The sequence below is a fragment of the Chrysemys picta genome, chromosome 5, assembly GCF_011386835.1.
Source record: "Chrysemys picta bellii isolate R12L10 chromosome 5, ASM1138683v2, whole genome shotgun sequence".
Taxonomy (NCBI): Eukaryota; Metazoa; Chordata; order Testudines; family Emydidae; genus Chrysemys; species Chrysemys picta.
Genome location: NC_088795.1, coordinates 114915275 through 114938485, shown reverse-complemented (window position 1 = coordinate 114938485; position 23211 = coordinate 114915275). Strand labels below are relative to the sequence as shown.

At 46.1% G+C, this 23211-nt stretch overlaps 1 protein-coding gene and 1 long non-coding RNA gene across 2 annotated transcripts; one reads left to right on the top strand and one right to left on the bottom strand.

Moving 5' to 3' along the window:
- Positions 1-8297: 8297 nt before the first annotated feature.
- On the bottom strand, positions 8298-12582 carry NKX3-2 (NK3 homeobox 2). Its single transcript, XM_008170192.4, has 2 exons — positions 11700-12582; positions 8298-9755 (listed from the first exon to the last, which is right to left on the bottom strand). The coding sequence occupies exons 1-2, from the start codon at positions 12157-12159 to the stop codon at positions 9280-9282; spliced, it is 936 nt and encodes a 311-aa protein (XP_008168414.1). The 5' UTR covers positions 12160-12582; the 3' UTR covers positions 8298-9279.
- A 1882-nt stretch (positions 12583-14464) lies between these two features.
- LOC135983769 (uncharacterized) lies at positions 14465-17315 on the top strand. The gene is made up of 3 exons (XR_010601547.1): positions 14465-15128; positions 15609-15754; positions 16130-17315. It is a non-coding gene; the product is annotated as an uncharacterized LOC135983769 (long non-coding RNA).
- The last annotated feature ends 5896 nt before the right edge of the window (positions 17316-23211 follow it).

The following is a 23211-nucleotide window of genomic DNA, read 5'->3' as shown; positions in this document are numbered from 1 at the left end:
AACCTGCAGTCACGATCAATTCCCCCAGGAATCCATCGAAAGGTTAATCCACTATTTTATCTGTCTCCAGCTCCCTTGCAACAGTTATTTTTGCGAGTTATCTTGTGCAGCCACTAATTAAGGGGACCTAGTTCAACATTAAAATTAGGAAACCAAGTAGCTGCTCCATTTAAAATATGAGCTTCCAGGCAGTGAACATCCAACAGACAAATATTTACTTTTTCGTTTTTATTCTTTTAGTTTTCAAATCTGGGTTGTTCCCCCAACAAGCCCCAAATAATAGTAGTTCTTGTCAAAGCATTTCGTCCCTATTTATTAATGGAGTCCTTTGCGGCGCACATCGGTTCCCTCCCGTAGTTAAAATGTGAGGCAAGGTACAGTGAAGGTACAAAGGTTTAGTATTATCTAAGCCAAGAGAAAGAATTCCCTTTCGAATGGGAACAGCTACTGAACGTTTGTGTAGGAGGGATGCTCATTCTTTGGGGGATCGCAAATGTGCTTGATGGGCCGGCCCAACGCCTGTGATTCACGATTAGAACAAAAACACCAGGCAAACCAAAATCAGTTGTGAACCCGGAACTAAAGACACGATTTGGCTGAGGTTCTACTACAAACGTGTAAAGGATTCCCAAACTGAAGTTCGCCTAGAAATAGACTACCCCTTATTTCCTTTGCAGCACTAACGGCTTATTTCCCCTACCGATCAATTTTTAAAAAGCAATGATCCGTGCCCTCAAAAAGCAAAAAAACAAAAACCCAGCTTAAAATATAGCTTCCCCACCCCATTAGTTAAGTGCTCATTATCAGTGTCTTTGTCACGTTTAGAAATATGAAAGCAGCTCGTCTTTTTATCCTGAGATTTCCTAGCATCTTCATGCTGCGCATATGTGCGCTATTATTTATATTGCAGTTACCACCCTGAATTTCTGTTCGTCAAATTTGCATCGGGATTTTCCAGCTCCTAGGACTAATCTACCCGGACACAGGGATCTGAACGTCAGACTTCTATTTGCTTCTTCAGCCTCCTTACCAGTCCCTAGCTCAGATTTCGTGTCCGAAGAGACCCCCGTTATTACTATTATTACCATTAATTATTAATATGATTCCTAAATTGTAAATCGCCATTTTGTTTTGCAATCAGCCGTCCATGAAAAGGCTTCAGTGTGACGATTTCAGCTTCAAACCCCTTGTTTCAAAAACAGGACTGGAGTTCCGAGCGTGTTTTCATTTCCTGGTTTGGCTCTGCAAACCTTGCCCCGATTACACATTTTCATTAATAATGTATGCTTTGTCTGACCAGAAGGGCATCAGGCAAGAGCTTGCCATAGGACGTGTGACAGAGGTGTCCACACGCAGTATATGACAGCCGCTTACAGCCCTTACAAGTTGTAAATACAAGGGCGCTCTACAACAGCAGGTAGCAGCTAATTGATCGGCGTCAGCTTGTGTATATTATTTTAGCAGCAGGAACAGAGGGACAACAGGAGAAATCTGCTCGGGATCCCTTCCCCCCCCCTCCCAAATCTTGCTGCCGAAGAGGCGAAGATATTTTCCCAGGCCCTACACATGTGTGTATATTTAATAACAGACCTCATGATAGGAGATAAGGACAATCATGCAAGAACCCCAACAAGAACTGGCCTCATTGCCACAATCCGCGCGTGGGAGTCCAGTCATCTGTAACCTACACTACAACTTTGTAAATATCACTTCGCCCTCGTTTTTAAGGACAGTAGCCAGCGGCTAGATGGTTTAAATAATCATAAAACTATATCATGGCCGAGGAGGGGGCGTTGTGATTAACACATTGCACAGCCGTACGAGAGACCCCAGCTATTCCCAAGCCAAGTACTTCACTGCCCAGGAAAGTAAGAGGTGGAATCGTGCTCACCCCGTGGGAAGGAGGCGGGGCTACTCCTACACCATTCTGCAGTTGTCCTCGGTTGAAGGCAAGCAAGAAGCATTGTTGGTGGGCTCCCAAGGAAAACACATCCAGTCTGCCCCCCAGACGAGGAAGGGGCTTGTACCTTCATGGAACCCACTGTGGCTAAAAAAAATAATAATATCGCTATCTAATCTCTGCCTACGTTAAGATAATTGATCACATACATAGAGTCCTACCCCTGTGAGACATCACTGCAAGGAGGAAATAGTAGGAAGAGATCTTGAAAATTACTGCCGGTCTCTAGCCTTCTTTTGGTGGGGGAAGTGATAGGGGAAGTTCTAGCTAAGCAGCCCTGATTCCGGCTGGACAGTTAGGGTTTTTTGAGCCCCCTTCAATCGGACTTCGGGCTTGGGAGGAGGAGTAGAGAATTCTGGTCACTAATTTCCTCCAGGATATGGGTTAAGTTTAGGTGCCCAGGGTGATCGGTTTAGATCTGAAATCACTAGACCGTTCTGGCACCACAGACCAGACAGGACTCCCCTGTGAACTCTGATAGGCCTGATGAGAATTACCAGCCACTAGCTGGATTCGTTCCTCGCAGAGATCCCAGATGGTACCGGGTCTATACTCCGCCTCACTGTGGACAGGAGTGACTCTGCTCTGAGGGCACTCTCTGTCAGAGGGCTAGAGCCAGCTTCATGCGCACCTGAGGCTGCTGTGCTGGGGGGAGATACTGAAGCATTGTGAGCTGCAATATCGGCCACCAGCTGATTAGATCTCTCTCTTCCAAAAATCGGACTTTAACGGTGAGGTTTCTTTGCTTTCCTGTTACCTGGCCAAGCCGGAAACATGGATGAAAGCAAACCGATGGAAGTTAAATTCAGCTCGGATGCACAAGGTGCTGGTGCATAGGCGTGGATGCATCTGCCTACCCCTACTGCTCCCTCACCCAGATCGTGCATTTGCCGTTTCCCTTTGGATCTTAACCACACCTAAGTTCAGTGACAGCAACAGTAGCTAGAAGTGATTGTTTTCACCTCTGTGCTTAGCTAGCAGATTGCCCCCTTTCCTTGCTGAGCCTCACAAGAGTAACCTGCGTCTTTCCGGTGAGCCTATTACTATTGGTCTTACTTTAGCGCCTCTAATTGCAAACCGAGTGAAAGCGTCAGCTAGCGCAGAATGCAGCTAGCCATCTACTTCGTGGCGATTGCTGTGGAAAATATCACACCTGTGCTTCATAGGCTACTCATTTACTTCCAAGTGCCAATCAAGGTACTGGCCATGTTGATCTTGGAGACCAATTCTCCTCCCATGCTTCATCTCCACAATTGAGTTCGGTTGGGACCCTGTGGCTGACAGTCCCCAGTTTGAATTATGAAGGCTGGCCGCACCATGAGGTGGAGAGCCCTTGCCTCGGAATTAGCTGTCCCGTCCCCCCCCCCACCGGTCCAACCATGTATACTTTTTGGTGAGCATCAGCGCACAAGGCGCAGTTCATCTCTATTTACTCAGGCTTCCGGGTGCCTGAGGGTGATGAGCCGCAGCTAGAATTGGCGTAGGGGTTTTTTTTAAGTGATGTTTTAAAAATGTTTATACATGCTCCCAGCTAGTACAATAGCTACATCTGTAGAAGACGTTTCCCTTAATGAATATAATTTTATTAAAAAAAAAAAGCGAGGTGAACCTGATAACTATATCTGGTGGATATATCTGATATGCAAATCAGCAGTGAAATGGTTAATAGTGTAAATAATAAGACTTAGTATTTATAAATTGCTTTACCTTTTCCAGGGTCTAACATCCCACGTCCCTTCAGGTTGTTACTGCAGGCTGGTTCCATACCCAAGACTAACCTGGATCCGGAGGACTATCACTGGTAACAGAGTGCCCTATTGCTCATAAGCTATTTTAAAGCCACAAATAGTTCTTACGTCCACAATCATTAACAACTGCTCCTTTTGCAGTTAGGGTGATTTTTTAACATGACATTTTAGCTTGTCTACGCTAAATTCCGCAGATTTCCCAGCAACTGTGGATTTCTGTGCTCAAATACGCCTCTTTTGTGCCTGTTCAACACTTCGTTGCATTGTTTATCTACAATTTTATGCAAAGGCTGCAAATTAATGACGTCTCCTTCGGAAGACGCTGCAAATTGCCAGCCCCTGATGGGATGATGTGTTTCTGGAATCCTAGGGACCCGGCGGTCCTACAGTCCTCACTCAGGCAACTTTCCCATTCAAGTGAACATGAGACAGGACAGATTAATACAGATGTGTATTCTGCAGGCGCAGCTCTATTTCGTTAACCGAGCTTCGAAATGCAGATGTTTAGTCCAGCGAGCCTTTGAGCTTGCGGTGCAATAGTGGTGAAACTGCAAGGAGGAAATAGTAGGAAGAGATCTTGAAAAGCCGGTCTCTAGCCTTCTTTTGGTGGGGGAAGTGATAGGGGAACTTCACACACGTTTGAATGAGAAATATTACGGCGATTTCCAATCTCCAGGCTTCTTCAGGGAAACGGCAAGTGAAATCAAAGTCCCCTTTTTATTGTTCCTTGCTAGCAAACACACACACACACGTGTCTCCCTCGTCCCCTTTGATCTAAAACGAAAACCTGACCCAAGTACGTTGTTTGTTCCTTGCCTGCAAAAGCATTTCCCAGCCCACAAAAATTCCCTCCTTGTATTTAGTCGTTCGCCTGTCAATAGAGTGGCAGAGGCCACGTTACTGCCATTAACCTTTTCATCACCTTTGCTCCCAAAAATTCCTTATCACAGTTCACGTGGATTCCCTTGGAATAAGGGCAGGTGCGATCCCTTGTCCACAGGCTTTTCAGCGCTCCATTAAGCACAGGCCCAGTGGCGTTGAGATGGGCGAGGCAGGGGGGGCGGGAGACCGTGCCCAGGTCAGAGTAACAACCAAGTGGAAGAACCGGACACAATGTGATTGAAACACAGTCTCCTTTAGACGGAGAGATTTAATTGTCAGTATTTTTTTGTGTGTGTGACATTTTAGGCTGGAAGATTAGACTGACCTCTGTTTTGATTGCTTCTGCATCTCTCTCTATGGACACAGGGAAACATGTCCAGTTATGTATGTGGATGTATATATAGAAAGATACACAAAGATAAATACAATATTAGATTATACAACAAGGGTTTATCTTCTCTTTAATTGTAGTTTCTTGTTTTACTGATTACGACTATTTTTTATATTTAAAATCCGTTTTCTGCCAACGAGTGGGTGGATATTTATTCACACTAATTATCGTACAGATTTGCAAGGTTTCCTGCTTTTGATATAAAAATCTCAACCAGGACCCATATTTCGGATAAATTTAATCGGGTTTTAATCACTGAAATGTTGAGGACAACAAGAAATGCATATTTTGAGATGAATGGCTGTTTTTTAGTGTCAACATCCTACTCTGTTACACCGCTGTAAATCCAGAGTAATTCTATTTACTTCAGCGAAGTTACGCTGGATTTATAGCGGATTTTTCCCTTTAAGGGAAAATAAAAATCAGATAATTGTTTCTACATAAAGTGTAAATCATAAAATAACCCCCCCGGTTTTTAAAGTAAAGAACGATCAGTTTCATTTTCTTCGGGTTTAAAAACACAGGTACTGTTTCTTAAACATCAGGTTTTATCGAAGACAAGAGAAGGAAATGTTAGTGTTTTAATATTCGATAGCTGGATGTAAAAAAAAAAGCCACAGCGTCAGAATAATTTCATATAGATCATCCTCGATATTTTTTACCTTTAGTAAAAAGCACCATAAACTATGCGTATTGAATTCAAAGACAACCAGTTTGATTCTTTATCATACATGTGCATAATTACAGTTCCCAAAAAGCTATAGCCATAACATTACACAGGGCTTTGAGACACAATCTACACTTTCCTTTCATTTTACATTTTCCTGCAGCACTATATGGATTAAAAGAATATCAAAAGAAAGCTTCAACATAACCCTTTCCCTTCATAACCCAATCTACTACAAAAAACCCTAGAAGCCCAAACACATCGTTCAAATCTCTACCCAAGAGCTGGGGCCAGATCCTCCTCTAGTGTAAATGATCATCACTCCTTTGAAGTCAATAGCGCGCTGACATTTTACACCCGGTGAGACGGTCTGAATTAGCGTTAGTAAGCAAGGGTGGCTGCAGGAAGAGAAAATCCTACGCCTTCATGCGTGCAAAAGTTGCAGCTGTGAAAAGAAAATCGGAAACAAATGTTAAAACGTGTGTTGACAGGAACGATGGGTTATCGGGAACTTTAAAGGGGCAGAGAGGGGCCCCGAACTTGCAACCCCAAAGTCCCATTCATTTTCATGGGAGTTTCGCCTGAGAAAATACTTTAGGTCTAAAGAATTGCGTTCCATTGACCCTCACCCCCGCAACATAATCGAAATAAAACAACCCCCACCTCCTCGTTTCCAATCGCTCCCCCACCAGACCCCGCTGGAGTTTCTGAACGTTTTCCGTGCAGGAGTAATATTTTAACATTGACCACGAGAAATCTACAAACTAGATCTCGTGAAAACTGACATTTACAAGGAAGAACAAAACTCTCCCTAACTCCACTTGCCAAGGCAAACTACTCCCTGGGGTTACGAAAGATACCTCAGCGCAGGGGAGCCGCTAGGGGTGGGCGGTGGATTTCCAAGTCTTTCCTCCCACCGAGGAAATCGCTGCTAGAGAAGTCCAGCTTTTCACTGCCATGCGGAGGGAAAGGAGAGGTTGACCTTCCCTGAATAATTTAAAGGAGGAAGATGAATCTCTGAGTATGCAGATCTATGTATATTCCGTGGGTGGGGCATATTCCATAGATGGGTGCACATAAACCCAATCATTAGACGCTTAATTTTGGAGCCTTTGTGGAGTATAATAACCACCAAGAAAAAAAGGTTCATTAGCAAAGTAGCTTTAGGGATTCAGGGGGAGGAGAAAGCATTGGGACATGGCCCAAGTCACGCACACGTCCAGAAGCATAAATATATTAGGTTGCGTTCAGGTCTGCTTTCAAAATCGGTTTCACTACTTCGGTTCTTTTGAGCGATTCTTTTTTGTGCGAATCATACGAAAGTCCCTCCAGTCAGCCCGGAAAGGAAAGTAGTGCAACAAAAGAGGGCAGGGAAACGTGATGAGATCTTGGCAATTATCGCCTATTGTCATGTGCCCGTGTCTCCACCATGAAAAGGACTTCACTGCAGGAAACAATAAAGCCCAGCTCTCTTGAATTCGGTCCCGGACACTAATAGGAATTTGGACGGAATTATTGGACGTAAAGACGCTTAATTTACACGATGCTCTAAAAAGCCATAAGCCTTATCTGGAAAGTACACAGTCATCGGCACACACAACTCACGCAGCCACAAATTCTCCCCCCAGTATTTTTCCCTGCTGTACAATTCCAGAGGAAATAAAACACTAGCAGGATCATGCTGCCAAAGCATTTTGTAGTCTTTATAGATTTATTTCAGGAACTTTTAGGGGATCAGTTCAAAGGAAGGCGGCTGCCCCAAGTGGCTATTTCATTTTTATATGGATTTCGTAGTTTAATTAAGAACTGGAAGTTTGGAAGGCGATTCTCCGCCTACCCGATCCAGTTTTGCAGCTTTAAGCGTCGTGTGAAGTACGACCCCTGGCTATGCACAGCGTGGTGGTGTTATTAGGTAAGCACTGCGCACAGGAATGAGAGAGTGGAAAATACATACACTTGGAATGACGATGTTGCCACTCCGTGGGTTGAAATTATTAAATAGGCTGCCGACGACTTGCTCAATACAATCCCCACAAGAGCCAGCACCAACAAATATGGCCTCGACGTCTGAAGGATTCACTATTGCTACCAACAACAAAAAAGTTAAAATAATCAAAAATAAAATAAAGCAAAGCTGCTCACCCACGCACATTCCCCCAGAGCGGACTGTGGATTGTTAATCGATCCAGTGCACAAAAACCTTACTCCTCAAGTCCTTTCTAAAGCAAAGTGTACACTGCACTTTAAGAGTGTACTGTATAAAGTCAAATTGTACTCGTCCAATCAAATACTTCGGAATTCATCTTTTTAGCCTATAATTATAGCGAGTATTCGGACTTCACTGCATCCTAAATGTAATTTAACTAGACAGAGCACAAAATATCCAACCTCTTTCTCAGAAGGAAAAGACCTATTACTGTTCTGAATATATTTGATCAAATATATGTCAATACCTCTAACAACAATGGTCCGCAGATTCACCCAAAATGTATTGATCTAAATCGTCTTCCGCTAGGGAAATGAAACAATAAGTGACAATAAGATAGTACTGCCAGTGGAGGAGAGGAGAGGAGAGACTTTCTAAACGAAAAATATCTGTGCCTATTTAGAATTCTATGCAAAACGTAGAAAGGACACAATGGACATAACTATGTGTTAAACTAAAGTTTATAAATTAAAAAAGTACAGCGGATAGCTTACAAACATTCACAATTCATTTAAAGTAAATAATCTAGTTGAGTGCACAGTGCCATTAAAGGAGGAAAAAGCCACGAATTACCTTGTAAGAAAGAGACTGTTACATTACTGAAGTAGATCACAAACCCCCAGGATAGGTTTGCTGACGAATTTAAAGAAAGAAAAAGAAAAGGCACTGAATGGTACTAATTTTCCCCATTACGTCCATTTTAAAAAAGCCTGACTAGAAATATTCACATTGAATATAAAAATAACATTAACTTTAGTACAACTGGAAAGTGCTAAAAACTCGTTACTTCTCCCTCCCCCAACCCCCACCAAGGAAAGATCCGAGGGAGAAAAAAAGAGATCTGGCTTTTTGATACAGGGCTCACCCTTTTGGGACACATCTGTCCTTTGCCATGGACCATGAAGAACAGGAATAACCTGGGCAACAAGAGCACGGGGGATTTGAAAGAGGTTCCTTACATTCAGCACCATAAAAGGCACACACGGTTTGCAATAATTTGGAAGACCAAGGACTCCAACCAACAGAGAAAAATAATCTTCCTTTCAGTCCATGGGGGAGTCCTTGATCTCCTGTTCTGATCCGAGTTTCCTTTTCCTTTCTCTCACACCAGATTCGGGTCTCTATCAATCCGGAGCAACAATATCAACAAAACAAAAACAAACAAGCAAGTCTACACGGAATAGAGTGACAACATGGATACCATGAACTAGTCGTGCCGAATTACAAGAGTCCTCGGCTGGAGGGGGGGGGGGGGGGAGTTTGCAAAAGTCACAACTTGGAAAGGAGGGGGAGGGGAAATTACCCAAATAACAATAATAATAAAAATAATCAAATAAAATAATAATAAATACTGTCCGGTGCATACAGTCCTGCAGCTGGGGCTCGGGGTTGCTTTGGATCTGAGAGGGCTGGGGCTGGTCAGTCTCATTGAGTCCCCGTGGCTGCGGTGCAGGTGGACAGGGCCCACCCGGGCAGGCAGTAGTAGGGGTAGTAGTAGGAAGGCTGCAGGGAAAGCAGCGAGGGCGGCCTCAGCATCTCTCCCGGGTGATACTGTCTCTGATCGTCCCGCACCAGCACTTTCACCGCCACTTTCTTGGCGGCCGGGGCCGAGGCCAGCAGGTCCGCGGCCATCTGGCGCCGCTTGGTCTTGTAGCGGCGGTTCTGGAACCAGATCTTCACCTGGGTCTCGGTGAGCTTGAGCGAGGCCGCCAGGTCGGCTCGCTCCGGGCCCGAGAGGTAGCGCTGGTGGTTGAAGCGCCGCTCCAGCTCGAAGACCTGCGCGTGGGAAAAGGCCGCCCGCGAGCGCTTCTTCCGCGGCTTGGGGGCCGCCTGCTCCTCCTCTCCGGCCAGCAGCTTCTCGCACTTGCTGCCTCCGTCCTCCTCCTCCGGCGGGCTGCGATCTGCGGGGGAGAGCAACAGCCGCGAGATCAGAGACAGGCCAGGCTGCGCCGGAGCAGGTCACCGACACAAACCCAGGGACAGTGGGGCGAAGGGAGATCGTCATCCCCCTGCAATGCGTCCTCCTAGGCACCGCTCAGAGGGCAGGCCTAGGCCCCCAGCAGGCCAGGTTCATGGGGAAGGTCACAGAAACCGAGCCAGGCACAGCTCAGGGGTAAGGCCGCACTGCACCCGCCCCCCCCCAAACCCAGCCAAGCACAGCTCAGGTGTAGGCCGCACTGCACCCCCCCTCCCCCAAACCCAGCCAGGCACACCTCAGGGGTAGGCCGCACTGCACCCACCCACCCCCCAGCCAGGCACAGCTCAGGGCTAGGCCGCACTGCATCCCCTCCTTATGCAGGCATAGTTCAAGACTTTTGACTGCTTGCTTTATAGGTCTCATTTCATCCCCGCAGGGGCGGTGGCAGGAGATGCAGCCAAGAAGAGGGCCACGCTGGGTTCCCCAGCCCAGGGGTGTCTTTGGGGACCACAACTCGCTCCAGCCGGGCCAGCTCAGGGGAGCAGTTATCCTAACATGTTCCCCAGCTGGGGGGTGCAGTGTATGTCCCTGCCCCACTCCACCCTCGGGGGTCACAGGCTGGCCCAGCTCTTCCCACCATCACTGAGGCAGAGCTCCAGGGGCTTCTAGACATTTCACACACTTGGCTTTGCACAGGTCTCATTCATAAGGAACAAGTGCTTGCAGGGCAGCTAGTGATCAGTAATTAGGGATTATTAGTGGGATGGCTTTTATCTTTTGGGAGCACATCAGAGAGAGCAGCAAACGCTCTGAATCGCTGGGCAAGAGAAGTGACTGCTTGTGTTGAGCTTGCTTTCCCCTGTGGTTTTGCATTTCTCTCCTTTCATTGCACTGTTCTGCCTGTGTCATCTGGACTTGCCTGGCATCCAGGGGCAAGGGGATGGCTCCCTCCTTTGCCATCATTATTCTTTGTTGTCAATTGCCTGGCCCATCCTCTTTAAAAATAAATAAATCCCCGGGGAAAAAGGCGCCTCTGACCCAAGGCCTGTGAGAGTAAAAAGGCATCTAGAAGATATTTCACTTCTCACAAACCGCAGGGAGGCCTCCAGCCGCCAGCAGGGAGCGTGACCCCAAATGCAAGGCGCGGTGGGGTTCTATTTCCTTTAGCACAAAGTAAAATTTTGAGCCCCACATCGTTGCTATTAGCCCCGACCATAAGGACTCAAGGCTTAGGGGAATACATCTCACCAAGAGTCCGCGGAATGTGTTCACCGCTCTTCTTCCCCCCACACTAGTTCTTTTCTTAGCAAAGTTATGGTCTTGGTAAACTTCTCACCATGTCCAGTCAGGTGACTTGTTGTCTGAACAGCACTTCCAGAATTCAAAGCTGGTGGCCGGTGGATGGTTATTGTGACTGATCTTTTTAGCTGTCCCATTCACACACAGGGTCTGTACCTCTCTATCACGGGCTTTCTCTGAGTCTTTCTGCCCCCCCACTCCCCAAATCTCTATTCTGATTCTCCTTCCTTGTGAGATGCCCCAGCTACAACCACTAGCCAGCGCCCGCCCTGGGAGAGCTCTGGAGAGACCGATTCTCCTTCGCCCTTGGGGACAGGAGGCATAAGGCACAAGAGGGCCTGGCAGCAATCACAGACCATGCCACACTAGGGCACGCTGGGCTCGGCCACCATCAGGAGCTGAAGACTGGAGGGCGCAAAGAGCTCTGGAGCAAGCATCAGGGTCCTGGGCATCTCTAGTTTCCGGGGCACACCGGGAAACGGGTGTCCAAGGTCTCAGAGGGCTGATCGCAAACCCCAGGGGACCGGGAGTCCCCGCTCTCTAAGGCATATGGAACTCAGCCCCTCCCTCCCCCCAGGGCCCTCCTCGGCCCATGGCCTCTCCACCGACTCTCCCCCCACAAGCGTACCTGAAACGCTGGCCGACATCTCGCTGTCACTGAGGCCGGGGGGCTCTTCCTCCTGATCCCTGGGCTGAGCCTCCCGCGCAGGCCGCCCCCGACCAGGGGCCTCTCTGGAGCGGGCGCTGTTGCCGGGCGGCCCCTGCTGCACCCCGGTGCCCTCCTCCTCCGAGCGCCTCTCGCCCTCGTGGTCATCGCTGAGCGCCGAGTCCGAATCCCAGCCCGCCGGGGCTCCCATCGTCCTCCCCGCCGCTGCCGGCGCAGCCCGGACGCAGGCCGGGGACAGCAGCAAAGCCTCTTCGGCTGCGCCCGCGTCCGCCCTCTCGCCGAACAGCCTCCAGCAGCAAGCAGGCGTGGTGGGGGTGGCCGGCGGCGGCCGCCCCGCCAAGTGCTGAGCGCGCTCCTCCTTCTTGTTGAGGATGGCCTGGATGGAGAAAGGCGTCAAGGCGTTACCGCTGCGGACAGCCATCTGCCCCGGGGCCGCCGCGGGGGGCGGGCTAGCGCGGGGAGCAGGGAAAGAGACACCGAAGCGAGAGCTGCCGCCAAAGCGCCCCGGTGCACCAGCGCCTGCCTTGGCACCGGCGCCAGAGCCAGTCTCCGCCCGGATCCCGCTCCTTCAACTGGGAGACTTCATCGCCGCCCCCGGCTGCAGCCCCTGCTCCCAGGCTCGGCGAGAACGAGCAGCTGTAGGGAGCTGGGGACGCTTTAATACGCCGTTCCCATGCAGCCCTCCCATAAGAGCCTGGATGGCTGCCTGGCCTGGGGGCTGCTTCTGAGCCTCCCTCGCTCCTTCTCCCCTGCAGCAGCTGGGTCCCTCGCGGCGCTGGACTTTTTTCTGCCTCTATCTGTTCCTTGGCTCTTTCCTTCTCCTTTTTCTCCCAGCCCCGGTGTCATTCCTCACCTATGAGTGACAGTCCCGACCCCGAGCCTTCCCATTGGGCAGCGCTCTGCTCAGGGTGGGAGTTGATTGGCGCGCCACAGCTGGAAGCTGTTGATCTTCGGACAGAACTGGGCGAGTAGAAGGGAGTCGGACGTGGGCTAGTTAACCCCTTCCTCTCTGGGGTGGGGGCTGCATGGCCATGTCACGGACGCCCTTCAAGCTTGGAGCGATCTATCCCCTACGAATAGATCTTCTGTGCCCTAACCCAAGGGGTTTACAGAAATATATTAGCCCTTCAACTTTTCATTCTAAACGCATGATGGTTCAAAGGATTGCCACGGTCCTCTTACTTTCTATATTATGGTTTAACCCACCCCAAACAAATGCTTCCGTTCCTTGTGAAAAACCATGTACTTAATCCGAATCATTAGCTCTCAGAGTTTCGGGGTGCTTTCCCCTCCTCCTCTGTGTTGGTTAAATTGGGAAATCGATGTAGTGACCCACTTTTAAAATATGGTTTAATTAAAGTTGAAACAGTCAATGGAAATGTAAACAGTGTTCCAAATTAGGAAACCTTTAAAATACAGCTCTCTAGGAAGAGTCTTTAAAATTATTTATTTCATAGTCTGTTAGGGAGTGTAAAACTGCGCCTGAATTAAAGCTGAGTATGCTATTTAGCTTTATATTGTGGAGAAAAACGTTCAGATTTTGGGCTGCTTGCTTTATAGGGACCATTCAAAATTTCTTCAACAATTTTCTAAAACAGGGGTGTTACTTTTTCTATTATTTTAGTTATTTACAATTTGATGATTTTATATCAATGGTTATCTTAATCTAATGGGACTTTTAAAGTCTTTTTTTTTGTTACTGCGATTAAAAACGGTTCTTACTTCTAAATCGCTATTTGACGGAAAGAAAATAACTCTAAATAACAGGAACATGTTGGAAACTATGAAATCAACACGTATCTTATAAATGTTACTTATTTAAACATATACAACAAATGTGTCTCAAGTATCATGTTTTATTTTCCCCATTTAAAATATTGCCGCTCTAATAAAATATAGAAAAATCCCGACTGGAGTATTAATAAGGTAAATGAAAACTGTAAGCTCAGTGCTACAGCTCTGAGTTTTGGGTTTAGTGATGAGGGCCAATACAATGAAAAATATAATCTCAAGATTTTTCGTTACGGAACTGGCGGTTTTTATCGTGTAATAAATACACATGATTTTACCGCCTGGAACAGAACCTCGCCTCTTTTATAAACCTATCTAAGCATTGAGCATTTTTAATTTTGTTGCCTGCAGCAGCGTCGTTTTACACTCGACCAAGAAACCGATTGATTGTGAACGATTCTCGTTCAAAATATTTCCTAAAACCTCAGTATTGCCGCCAAAAAATATCTGCTTTGCCCTGCGCAGTAAAGAAACCAAAAAGCGTCTTTGATATGACGAATGAGGGTCTGATTAAAGCTTGGGAACAAATAAAGCCAGTTTAAATATTATTTGGGCTCCTTCTTCTCGTGTTTCCCAGGGGTAGTTATCAGTTCTGGTACGTAGTGTCTAGGTGCATGGGTTTGCGCAATAGATATGCGAAGGAAACTGGGGGTGGGGGAGATGGAGAGGGTAACAGACATAGGACGTATATGGGTGAGTATGTGTGAAATATGCAGCCCACGACACCTTAAAGTGACTATCAGTAAACATGCAAGGAGCTTCTGGGTGCTGAGCCGTGTGTTTATAATAGCCATGCCAGGGGCTTTAGGGGTAACAGGACCGATTAACAGCGGCTGGGAGTGTGGGGTGTATTCGTGTAAGTGGAAATGCGCGTGGGTGTAAGAGAGACACACACACGCTGGGCGTTTTGAGGCACACCCTGAGTAATAGATGCAGGCACTTGGCGTAGGTGACCAAAGCTGGGGTGTGTGTGACAGAAACACGCAAGGCGCTTTCGAGGCGCAGAGCGGCGTGCTGGGGGCAGGGGCCCTGCGTTTCCTGGCGCGTGCGGGGAGCCCGCGTGCGGACAGGGAGCGGAGCAAGGCAGGACTGTGGAGCTCCCAGGCCAGGCTCCGAGCGTCACTAGAGCCGCCGCTCTGATTTACACGCCTTTGGTAGAGTATACGCTGCTGGACACCCCCCCGGGGGGCTAGCTCTCAAGGGCTGGGATTCTTCTTTGCTAGGCTGCGCTTGCGGTGCCCTCTCCCAGCCCCGAGGACGGTCCCCGGGCGAGGAGGCCGGGCAGCGAGCGCCGGAGAACAGGGGTAAGGAAGGCGGAGTGTACGGGGAGCCTGAGGCCGGGCCAGGCCGGTTGCTCCAGGCGCGGCGGCTGCTCGCAGCTGCCTGGTACCGACTGGGTGGTCCGCGCTCCTCGCTGGGCTGAGTAGCAGGCGCAGCTCCGCAGCTATCGGGCAGCAGGACACCCGGAGCCGCTCCGTTTGTTTGCTCTGCCATCCAGAGACTGATCGCTTATGACCTGTAAGCGCAATTGCCACCGGGGCTCAAACTCCAGACTGCCGGCTTCAGCGCTGCCCGAACTCAGATCCGAGCATTCAAAGGGTGAGAGTCTGTATTGGGGGGTCTCCCCAGGCAGCCCTGCGTACCCCTGCCCCACACCAGACATCCCACTGGAGCAAAGTTAGGGAGACGCACAGTCAATCCGGCTGGCGAAGGAAGGAGAGAGAGAGGATCGCTTGTCTGCCACACACATTCACTGCAGCTGATTGGAAAGTCTGTGCCAGAAATCGCTTTTATTCTGACTTGCAAAAAGTTCACCCCCCCCCCCAAGTTTGTCATGATTCGTTACAAATAATCTCTTCTAATTATCATCAGCCCCGAGCCTTCTAATCAGATGCAATGCTCACTTAATAGTTTGCTAAAATCATTTTTAAGTCATTTTTTTCAATGGTCCAATGAAATGCCTCTGTATACCGAGAAATAACGTTTTTTTTCTAGAGCCATCCATCCTGCACAGAAACATTCTTGTAGATCTAACCATATTTGCTGCTGTCCTTTACAAATCGTCTTATTGTTTTGCAGAGATAAATTGCTTCACATAGTAACCTTGAACTCACCGCACGATCGAATTATTCACCAAAAGACCAGGACACTTACAAATAATTACTCCCTGATAATATATGAGAGAGAAAGAAGAAAATTATATAAATCTTCTCTGTAGAAGAAGGGTAAGCAATAAAGAAAGATTTACAATGTTGTTTAATTGATAGGTCAGAGTGTAACATACGAATGTCCCGGAAGTGACAATTTCCACATCTCCCTCAATCCATCAGTAAGTGTTTTATAGGACTTGATTTCCCCTTAAAAATAGAAAACAAGTATTTTGTTTGAGTTGCCATTTTATACAGCTGACTTGTAGATAGCAAATCTTTGTGTATATTATATATCTGTTTTAAAAGTGTGATGCTTTAGATCTACCTGTTAGTTCTTCACAGGAAATTATTTTGTATTCTTCTATTTGGGCTTAATTTATAGAGCTCCATCTCTATTTCAGCGAATGGATCATCTATTTTCCCTACAGTTTTTCTTCTCTGTCTTTTCAGATCATGTCAAGAAATATGAGGAAAAATAGCTTTCGGATAGTAGATCTTAAATATTATGAACCGTAAAAACACTCAATTGTAAACCGGTCTACAACTACAAATAGACAGGCTGCGCCACCTAGAGGCAGTTCTGTATCAGTACTCGCTCTCTCATGGCTGTGTTGCTGCTCTGTTAAGTAACTCGGCTGAAAACAATCTTGATCCTGATTATTAATTAAACAGAGAAGTAGTTCAGTAACATGGCAGCAGTCTAGCATTCAGCAACAAAGTCTGTGCTCTGAAGGACATGCTTGTTAGTTGGTGCAGTGCTGATATATTTTTAATGTAAGTTTTTAAACCAAGTTTTGGACAATTTAGATATTGAATCAGTATAAACTGGTGTGAGTGAGTAAGGATGACCAGTGTGAGTAAAGATAACAGGATAGGGCCCAAAATGGCCTAAATTTGAGTTATATCAGAGGCCTGGGAGAAACCAGGCATTTTTCCTTTAAACTACCTACTGAGTAGTTAGAAGTGTCCTTATTTCAGATGAATTGCTCCTTTCTTAAGCTGCGAGTCTTTCCTCTAGGATAGAAGAGAAAGTAGGCTCAGACTCAGAATGATGGCCCACAAGCTCCTCTCAATGTTGTGGCATGCTGGGGAGACAAAATGGTATGAACTAGAGAATAGTCAAAGTGCATGCTTCCTGAAATGTGACATAAATAAGGCATACAACTATCTGGTCAACCTTCATCACTTAAGCATTCCCTAACTTCGATGGGAATACTTGTGGTAAAGTGAGCAGGATTTATCCAACATGCCTGTATTTGAGGAACACTAACCAGCCGTCAGTTAGAGAGGGTCACATGAAAGAATCCATAGTGGGATGGGGAAAATAATAATACTCATAATTATTACACAGCATGGGAAGCAGTCTGGAATCCACTGAGTAGCTAAAAGTCTTTACCCACTAATCAGAAACCTGTGCATGGGTTCATGTCCAGGCCCTTAGCCCATTCTGAGCTGCTGCCTTAAATGTCTTTTATTAAATACTTGCACGGGGCCTACTTCTTTTAGCCTGGGATCCCTCATATTAATACAGTTGTGTAAATTGCTTTAAAAATGTAAACAATATCTCTTTTTCTTTTTAAACAAATCCCCCGAGGTGTTGGAAACCCAATCGGAAATGACCTGCTTGTTTTCACTGTCCAAGGTAAGTGAAATGCAAAGGAAATACACACACACATACACACACATTGCATAAATGGAGGAAAAGCAAATTAGATGTTTAACATTCTCCTGTTTAAAAAGGCAAGGTACTCTGAGTCTCACAGATAATGTTTTACAATGGAGCTACATCATCCTTTACATGGGCGTAAACTGTATAAGGACAGCAAACCTTGTAGAGGTTCTCTGACATTGTTCCCTTGGGGAGGTAGGGTTTGGCCACCTGGGGAACCAGTTGGGGATTTGTTTCCCCCCAAACCCAGTGGTTCTCCCAAGACCCATGCAGATCTCAGGAATTCCAGAAGCTAGGAACATCCTCAGTGAACGCTTGTGCTTCTACACTGGCTTCCTATCCCTTACAGCCCTTTCCCAGTCCAATCAGAAGCACAGTTGCAATTGAGATGTGCTGCCAAGCGCTCTCCCTCCATCCATGGTGGGGGACAGTTCCTAAGTAATTCTGCCCAGGGATCGTTAATTTGAGGTGAGATTTCCCCTGAAGAGCAGCTGTCTCCCAAACCCTACTCCCAGCTTACCTCCTCCTGATTGTACATGTATGGATCCCTACAGAGTCTCATGGAAGGTCTTTCATGGGGCTTGGGGAAGACAAGGCCACTTCTGACTCTGAGTGGAGGGGATGATCTAGTACAGTGGCTCTCATCAAGGGGTACACCAATCCCTAGGGGTACGCAGAGGTCTTCCAGGAGGTACATTAACTCATCTAGAGATTTGCCTAGTTTTACAACAGGCTACATAAAAAACACTAGCAAAGTCAGTAGAAACTAAAATTTCATACAGACAATGACTTGTTTATACTGCTTTATATACCATACCCTGAAATGTAAGTACAATGTTTATATTCCAATTGATTTATTTTTATAATTAATGGTAAAAAAGAGAAAGTAAGCAATTTTTCAGTAATGGTGTGCTGTGACACTTTTATATTTTTATATCTGATTTTGTAAGCAAGTAGTTTTTAAGTGAGGTGAAACTTGGGGGTACACAAGACAAATCAGACTCCTGAAAGGGGTACAGGAGCCTGGAAAGGTAGAGAGCCACTGACCTACTAGTACATTACTTTTATCATGACTGTGCTCCTTTAAGGTTCTGCAGTATATGAAATGTAAAGAGTTCTGGACAGAACACCAATTTCACAAGAAACCATCAGGTCAGCCTCTTCTGAATAGGATAGGATTACATTTGATAAAAAAATCATGTTTCCAGATGAATCTCACATTGAAATGCATGGTGATAGTAGTATGTATATTGTTTAAATAAGTTACAACAAAGATTTTACTTGTGTATTAGTTGGTCTTCTTGCATGATTAATGGTTGCAGTACCAACGTGCCCAAATTGCTTTTACAAAAGCAAGAATCTTATGCTCCTGCCATTGTTGTCAGTGGTATGTTTTATTTACTTTAGTGGCTGCAGAAAAGGCTCCTTAATATTAATAGAAAGATTATCATGATTTTTAGAATTACATTTAAACAAAGCAAATATTTTCCTCTTAATAGTAAACTTGAAACACAAATGTAATATTAAAAATCAGACATTTTAAACTTATCAACTGCTGAGAATATACTTACCAAATTAGCGTTGGTAGGTTTTAATAGCAGGACTGTAATCTGCTTCTCTTCTCATTTTCCTTATATGGGGAAAAGGCTATGTTCCTTTAAGACTGGGAGACACAAATGCAAACATTCCTATAAAGTTTACAACCAAACTGAAAGTAATGTCTGAATCTTGCTGGTTGTTGCAGGGTGACGCTATTTGGCCCCGTTTAAATGCTCATAGCCGCTGCTCCTGGAAACAAACTAAAACTCCTGTTGTAACCTCATCTTTGGAGTAAAAAGTGGAATCCTGGCATGCAAAATACTGAAAAAACCCACAATGTCAGCACTTTGCAAATTGCTTCACAGTTAATCTCCCTTAACACACCCCTCCCCCTGCCCATGAAAAGGAGACAAAGAAAATACTTAGTTAAAATTATCTGAATAACTCCCAGGAAAAAAATAGAGATGCACATTTACTTCCACCACTTATACAGTGTCACCAAAAGGCAATGGGATATTGACTCAATAAGGGCCCAATTCTGCGTTACATGTTCAGGCAAAACTCTCATTCTAGTCAGCCTTTTCCCTTCACTTATTGCCCCTAGTGCTGGAATGAATTGATGTATCTTCTTTATCTTCGGATATATTTGTCTGTTACACTCTGTACATCTTTCAGAAGTTTGGCTATAATTGTTAATAACAACAACATAGCATGCTTATCCCAAGATCTGGGAGCACCTTGTAAATAGTAATTAAGCTTTATAACCCTTTTATGAAATAATATATTGCAATACTTTGCTTCTGGACTTAAATTTCCATGTGTAGGCCTCAAGATGCTTTAAAGGAAGGTTAGTATAATTATTCCCATTTTAACAGTAGAGCAACTGAGGCACTGAGAAATTAAAGTCTAAAGTCATATATATCAAGTATGTGACAGCGTCAAGAATAGAATGGCTTCCAGTATCTACTGTACCTACTGGGCAACACCTCCTTTATATAATTTATTAAGACATTCAAATTTTAATGTATCCCTTTAATGCATTAAAGGAAATTCATTTGTCCTATGCAAGGCTCTTATGCTATCAAAAATGTTCTTGTTAGTCTGATGCTACAATCTTTAATTAGGCAAAACTCCCACTGAAGTCAGTCTTATTTCCACTTTGTTTCTGTTGCTACAATCAATTAATGCCTCACCTTCATCTCTCTTTTATATTTGTCTTCTATATTCTGAAGGAGAATTCATCTTTCTCCTATGACCGTTAGTTATGTAATTAAAACCAATGGGAGTTTTTCCCATGGCATAATCACTTAACTGGTCTTTACCTTATTTTACTTGTAAGTAAAACAATACTGGACTTGCCTACTTCACAAGGTGTTATGAAGTTTAATTAATGTTTGTAAGGGGATTTCAGATTTTTGTATGAAAGATGTTAAGTACTAGGGTCAGTCTTGTAATCATCTCAGATTCAGTTTTGCATCATCTTTAATATTCATATCCAGTAATAAATACATAGACAATAACAACAGAAGAGTCCAAGATCCACCAGTGGCTACCCCTTGTAAGTGCATACGGATTGCAAGAAATTATCCAAAAGATCCAGGATCGGGTTACAGTGTGTCACATGTTCTTCACCTCTGGGTTTTTCTTTGCTGTGTAGACATACTCTGAGATGTTACTAACAAAGCTCTAGCCTGCTATCCTTTGATCCCGAAAACCTTAAGAATGTCTTGACAAGGGAGCAAGACTAACTCAGGGGAAAATAGGGTTTTAAAAACCCACCTCCTAGACTGGAGGAGGTAGCGAACAGGAGCAGCAAACAGGGGAGTTTTGCAAGGCAGTTTAAAAGGGGAGTATGAGAGGCAGATACACATAACAAACATACTCTTAAAAACTTAGGCCAATAACACCCCTCCCTCCAGAGCCCTAACTAGCTATTTTTGCGCCCGAGGCAAGAATATAAAATTGCGCCCCCCCCCCCCCTCCTCTGGCAGCGCCGCCCCCCCTTGGCTCCTCCGGCCACGCCCCCCCCTTGGCTCCTCCGGGCTCACCGCGGTCATGCTGAGCCCACCCCCCCCATGCTCCTCCAGCCGCATCGTGCCGTGCCCCCACATTGGCTCCTCTGGCCGCGTCCCCCCTTTGGCTCCTCTGGCCACGCTGCGGCCATGCTGCGCGCCCCCCCTTGGCTTCTCCGGCCACACTGCGGCCCCCTCTCACTGTTCCAGCTACACCGCCCCCTCCTTGCTCCTCTGGCTGTGCCGTGCCCCCCCCCACTTCTCCTTCTGCATTCTTCCCCCCCCCCCCGCTCCTCCGGCCGTGCTGTGCCCCCCCCCCCGCTCCTCCGGCAACACCGCCCTCCTGCCCCCTCGCCTTGCTCCTCCGGCCGCACTGCAGCAGCGCCTCTCCCCCTCGCTTTTTTTTTTTGCTTGGGGCGGCAGCAAAAAAGTTAGACCCGGCCCTGCGCTCCCCGCCCCAGCTCACCTCTGCTCCGCCTCCTCCTCCCTGGGCTTGAGCGTGCCACCGGTTGTTTCTCTGTGCTCCCAGGCTTCCCACATGAACAGCTGATTCGTGGGAAGCGGGGGGCTCGGAGAAGCAGGGGCAGAGCGTTCAGGGGAGGAGGCGGAGAGGAGGTGATTGCGCCCCTCCCCTTTGTGCACCCGAGGTAAGTGTCTCACTCGCTTTGCCCTTGTTACGGCACTGCCTCCCCCCAAAACAAGCAAACAGACACAAAAAGAACCCTTCAAGAGTAAAAATAATACAGGCAGTAGTCCAGCTGCAGAGTAGGGGTTACCCAGTTTATTGCATTGACTGCAGCACTTGCATCACCTGCCCACCAGGCAGGTAATTGTATGTGTGCATTCGATGTGAACAACTCATGGCCCTCAGAGAGAGACCATATGGGCTCTCGAGACCAAAGTCGCTGAACTGGTGGAGCTAAGGGAGACAGAGGTACACAGAGGAGACTTTCAGGGATACAATAGAGCAGTTCCACCTCCAGTCTGACAGCCTTTGTGCTGTTGAGAAGGATGAAAGTCTCTGGGAAGGAGAAGATCAAACTGGAATAAAGGGAAACAATCCTGTAGTTGGGACCCTCCTTCCAGGTGATGTCATGGTATCCTCACACTGAGAATACTGCTCCTGGGGCATGAAGCCTAGTTTCTAGGAAAAGACAGGTAATAGTAATGGGGGATTTAATTATTAGAAATCTAGATAGTTGGGTTTTTGAAGACTGGGAGAACTACCTGGTGTAAATGTTGTGGATCATTACAAGACATCTTGACAGATGTATGTGCCATACGGGGGAGGAGCCAGTGGTTGTGGCACACGTAGATACCAATGACTTAGGAAAAGGTAGGAGAGAGGTTCTGGAGGCCAAATTTAGTCTGCTAGGAAAGAGATTAAAGTCCAAGACCTCCATGGTAGCATTTTCTGAAATGCTCCCAGATCCGCGTGCAGGGCCAGAAAGACAGGCAAAACTGCAGGGTCTCAATGCATGGATAACCCAATGGTGTAGGAAGGAGGATTTTAGGTTGATTAGGAACTGGGGAAACTTTTGGGAAAAGAGGAGCCTATACAGGAAGGCTGGACTCCACCTAAATCTAAATGGAACCAGATTGCTGGCATGTAAAATTTAAAAAGGTTGTAAAGGCACTTTAAAATTAAGGGCTGGGGGAAAGCTGACAAGTGCAGAAGCACATATGAATCACACAGAGACATCCCTTGGAGATGTATTCATTAAAGGGAGAACTCTATATCCTAGCAAAGAGTATAGGGAAGAAGTTAGTAAAGTACAGATCGAAGCTAATGAAGAACAGTCAAATGTAAAATAGTCCCATTTAAATATACACATGAAGGTAAGCAATTGAATATTGGCAAAATGTAAAAGTGCTTATATACAAATGCTAGAAATGTAAATACTATGATGGGTGAACTGGAGTGCTTGGTATTAAATGCGGATATTGATATAATAGGCATTGTAGAAACTTGGTAAAATGAGGTTAATCAATGGGGGACAGTAATTCCAGGGTGGTGGAGTGGCATTATATGTGAAAAAAGCATAGAGTGAAATAAAACAAAAATCTTAAATGAATCAAATTGTGTCAGACTACCTAAGGATAGAAATTACAGGCTTGAACAAAAAGAGTATAGCTGTAGGAATGTACTACCAACCACCTGACCGGGATGGTGACGGTGATTGTGAAATGGTCTGGGAAACTAGAGAGGCTACAAAGGCAGAAAACACAACAGAGATGGGAGATTTCAATTATCCTTATATTGACGGGATACATGTCACCTCAAGACAGGATGCAGAGATGACATTTCTAGA

Bases quoted from the DNA above. Each gene is read 5' to 3' on its own strand.
- NKX3-2 (XM_008170192.4), bottom strand. From the start codon at position 12,159: ATGGCTGTCCGCAGCGGTAACGCCTTGACGCCTTTCTCCATCCAGGCC. The intron at 9,756-11,699 runs GTACGCTTGTGG...TCTCCCCCGCAG, and splicing joins GATGTCGGCCAGCGTTTCAG to ATCGCAGCCCGCCGGAGGAG.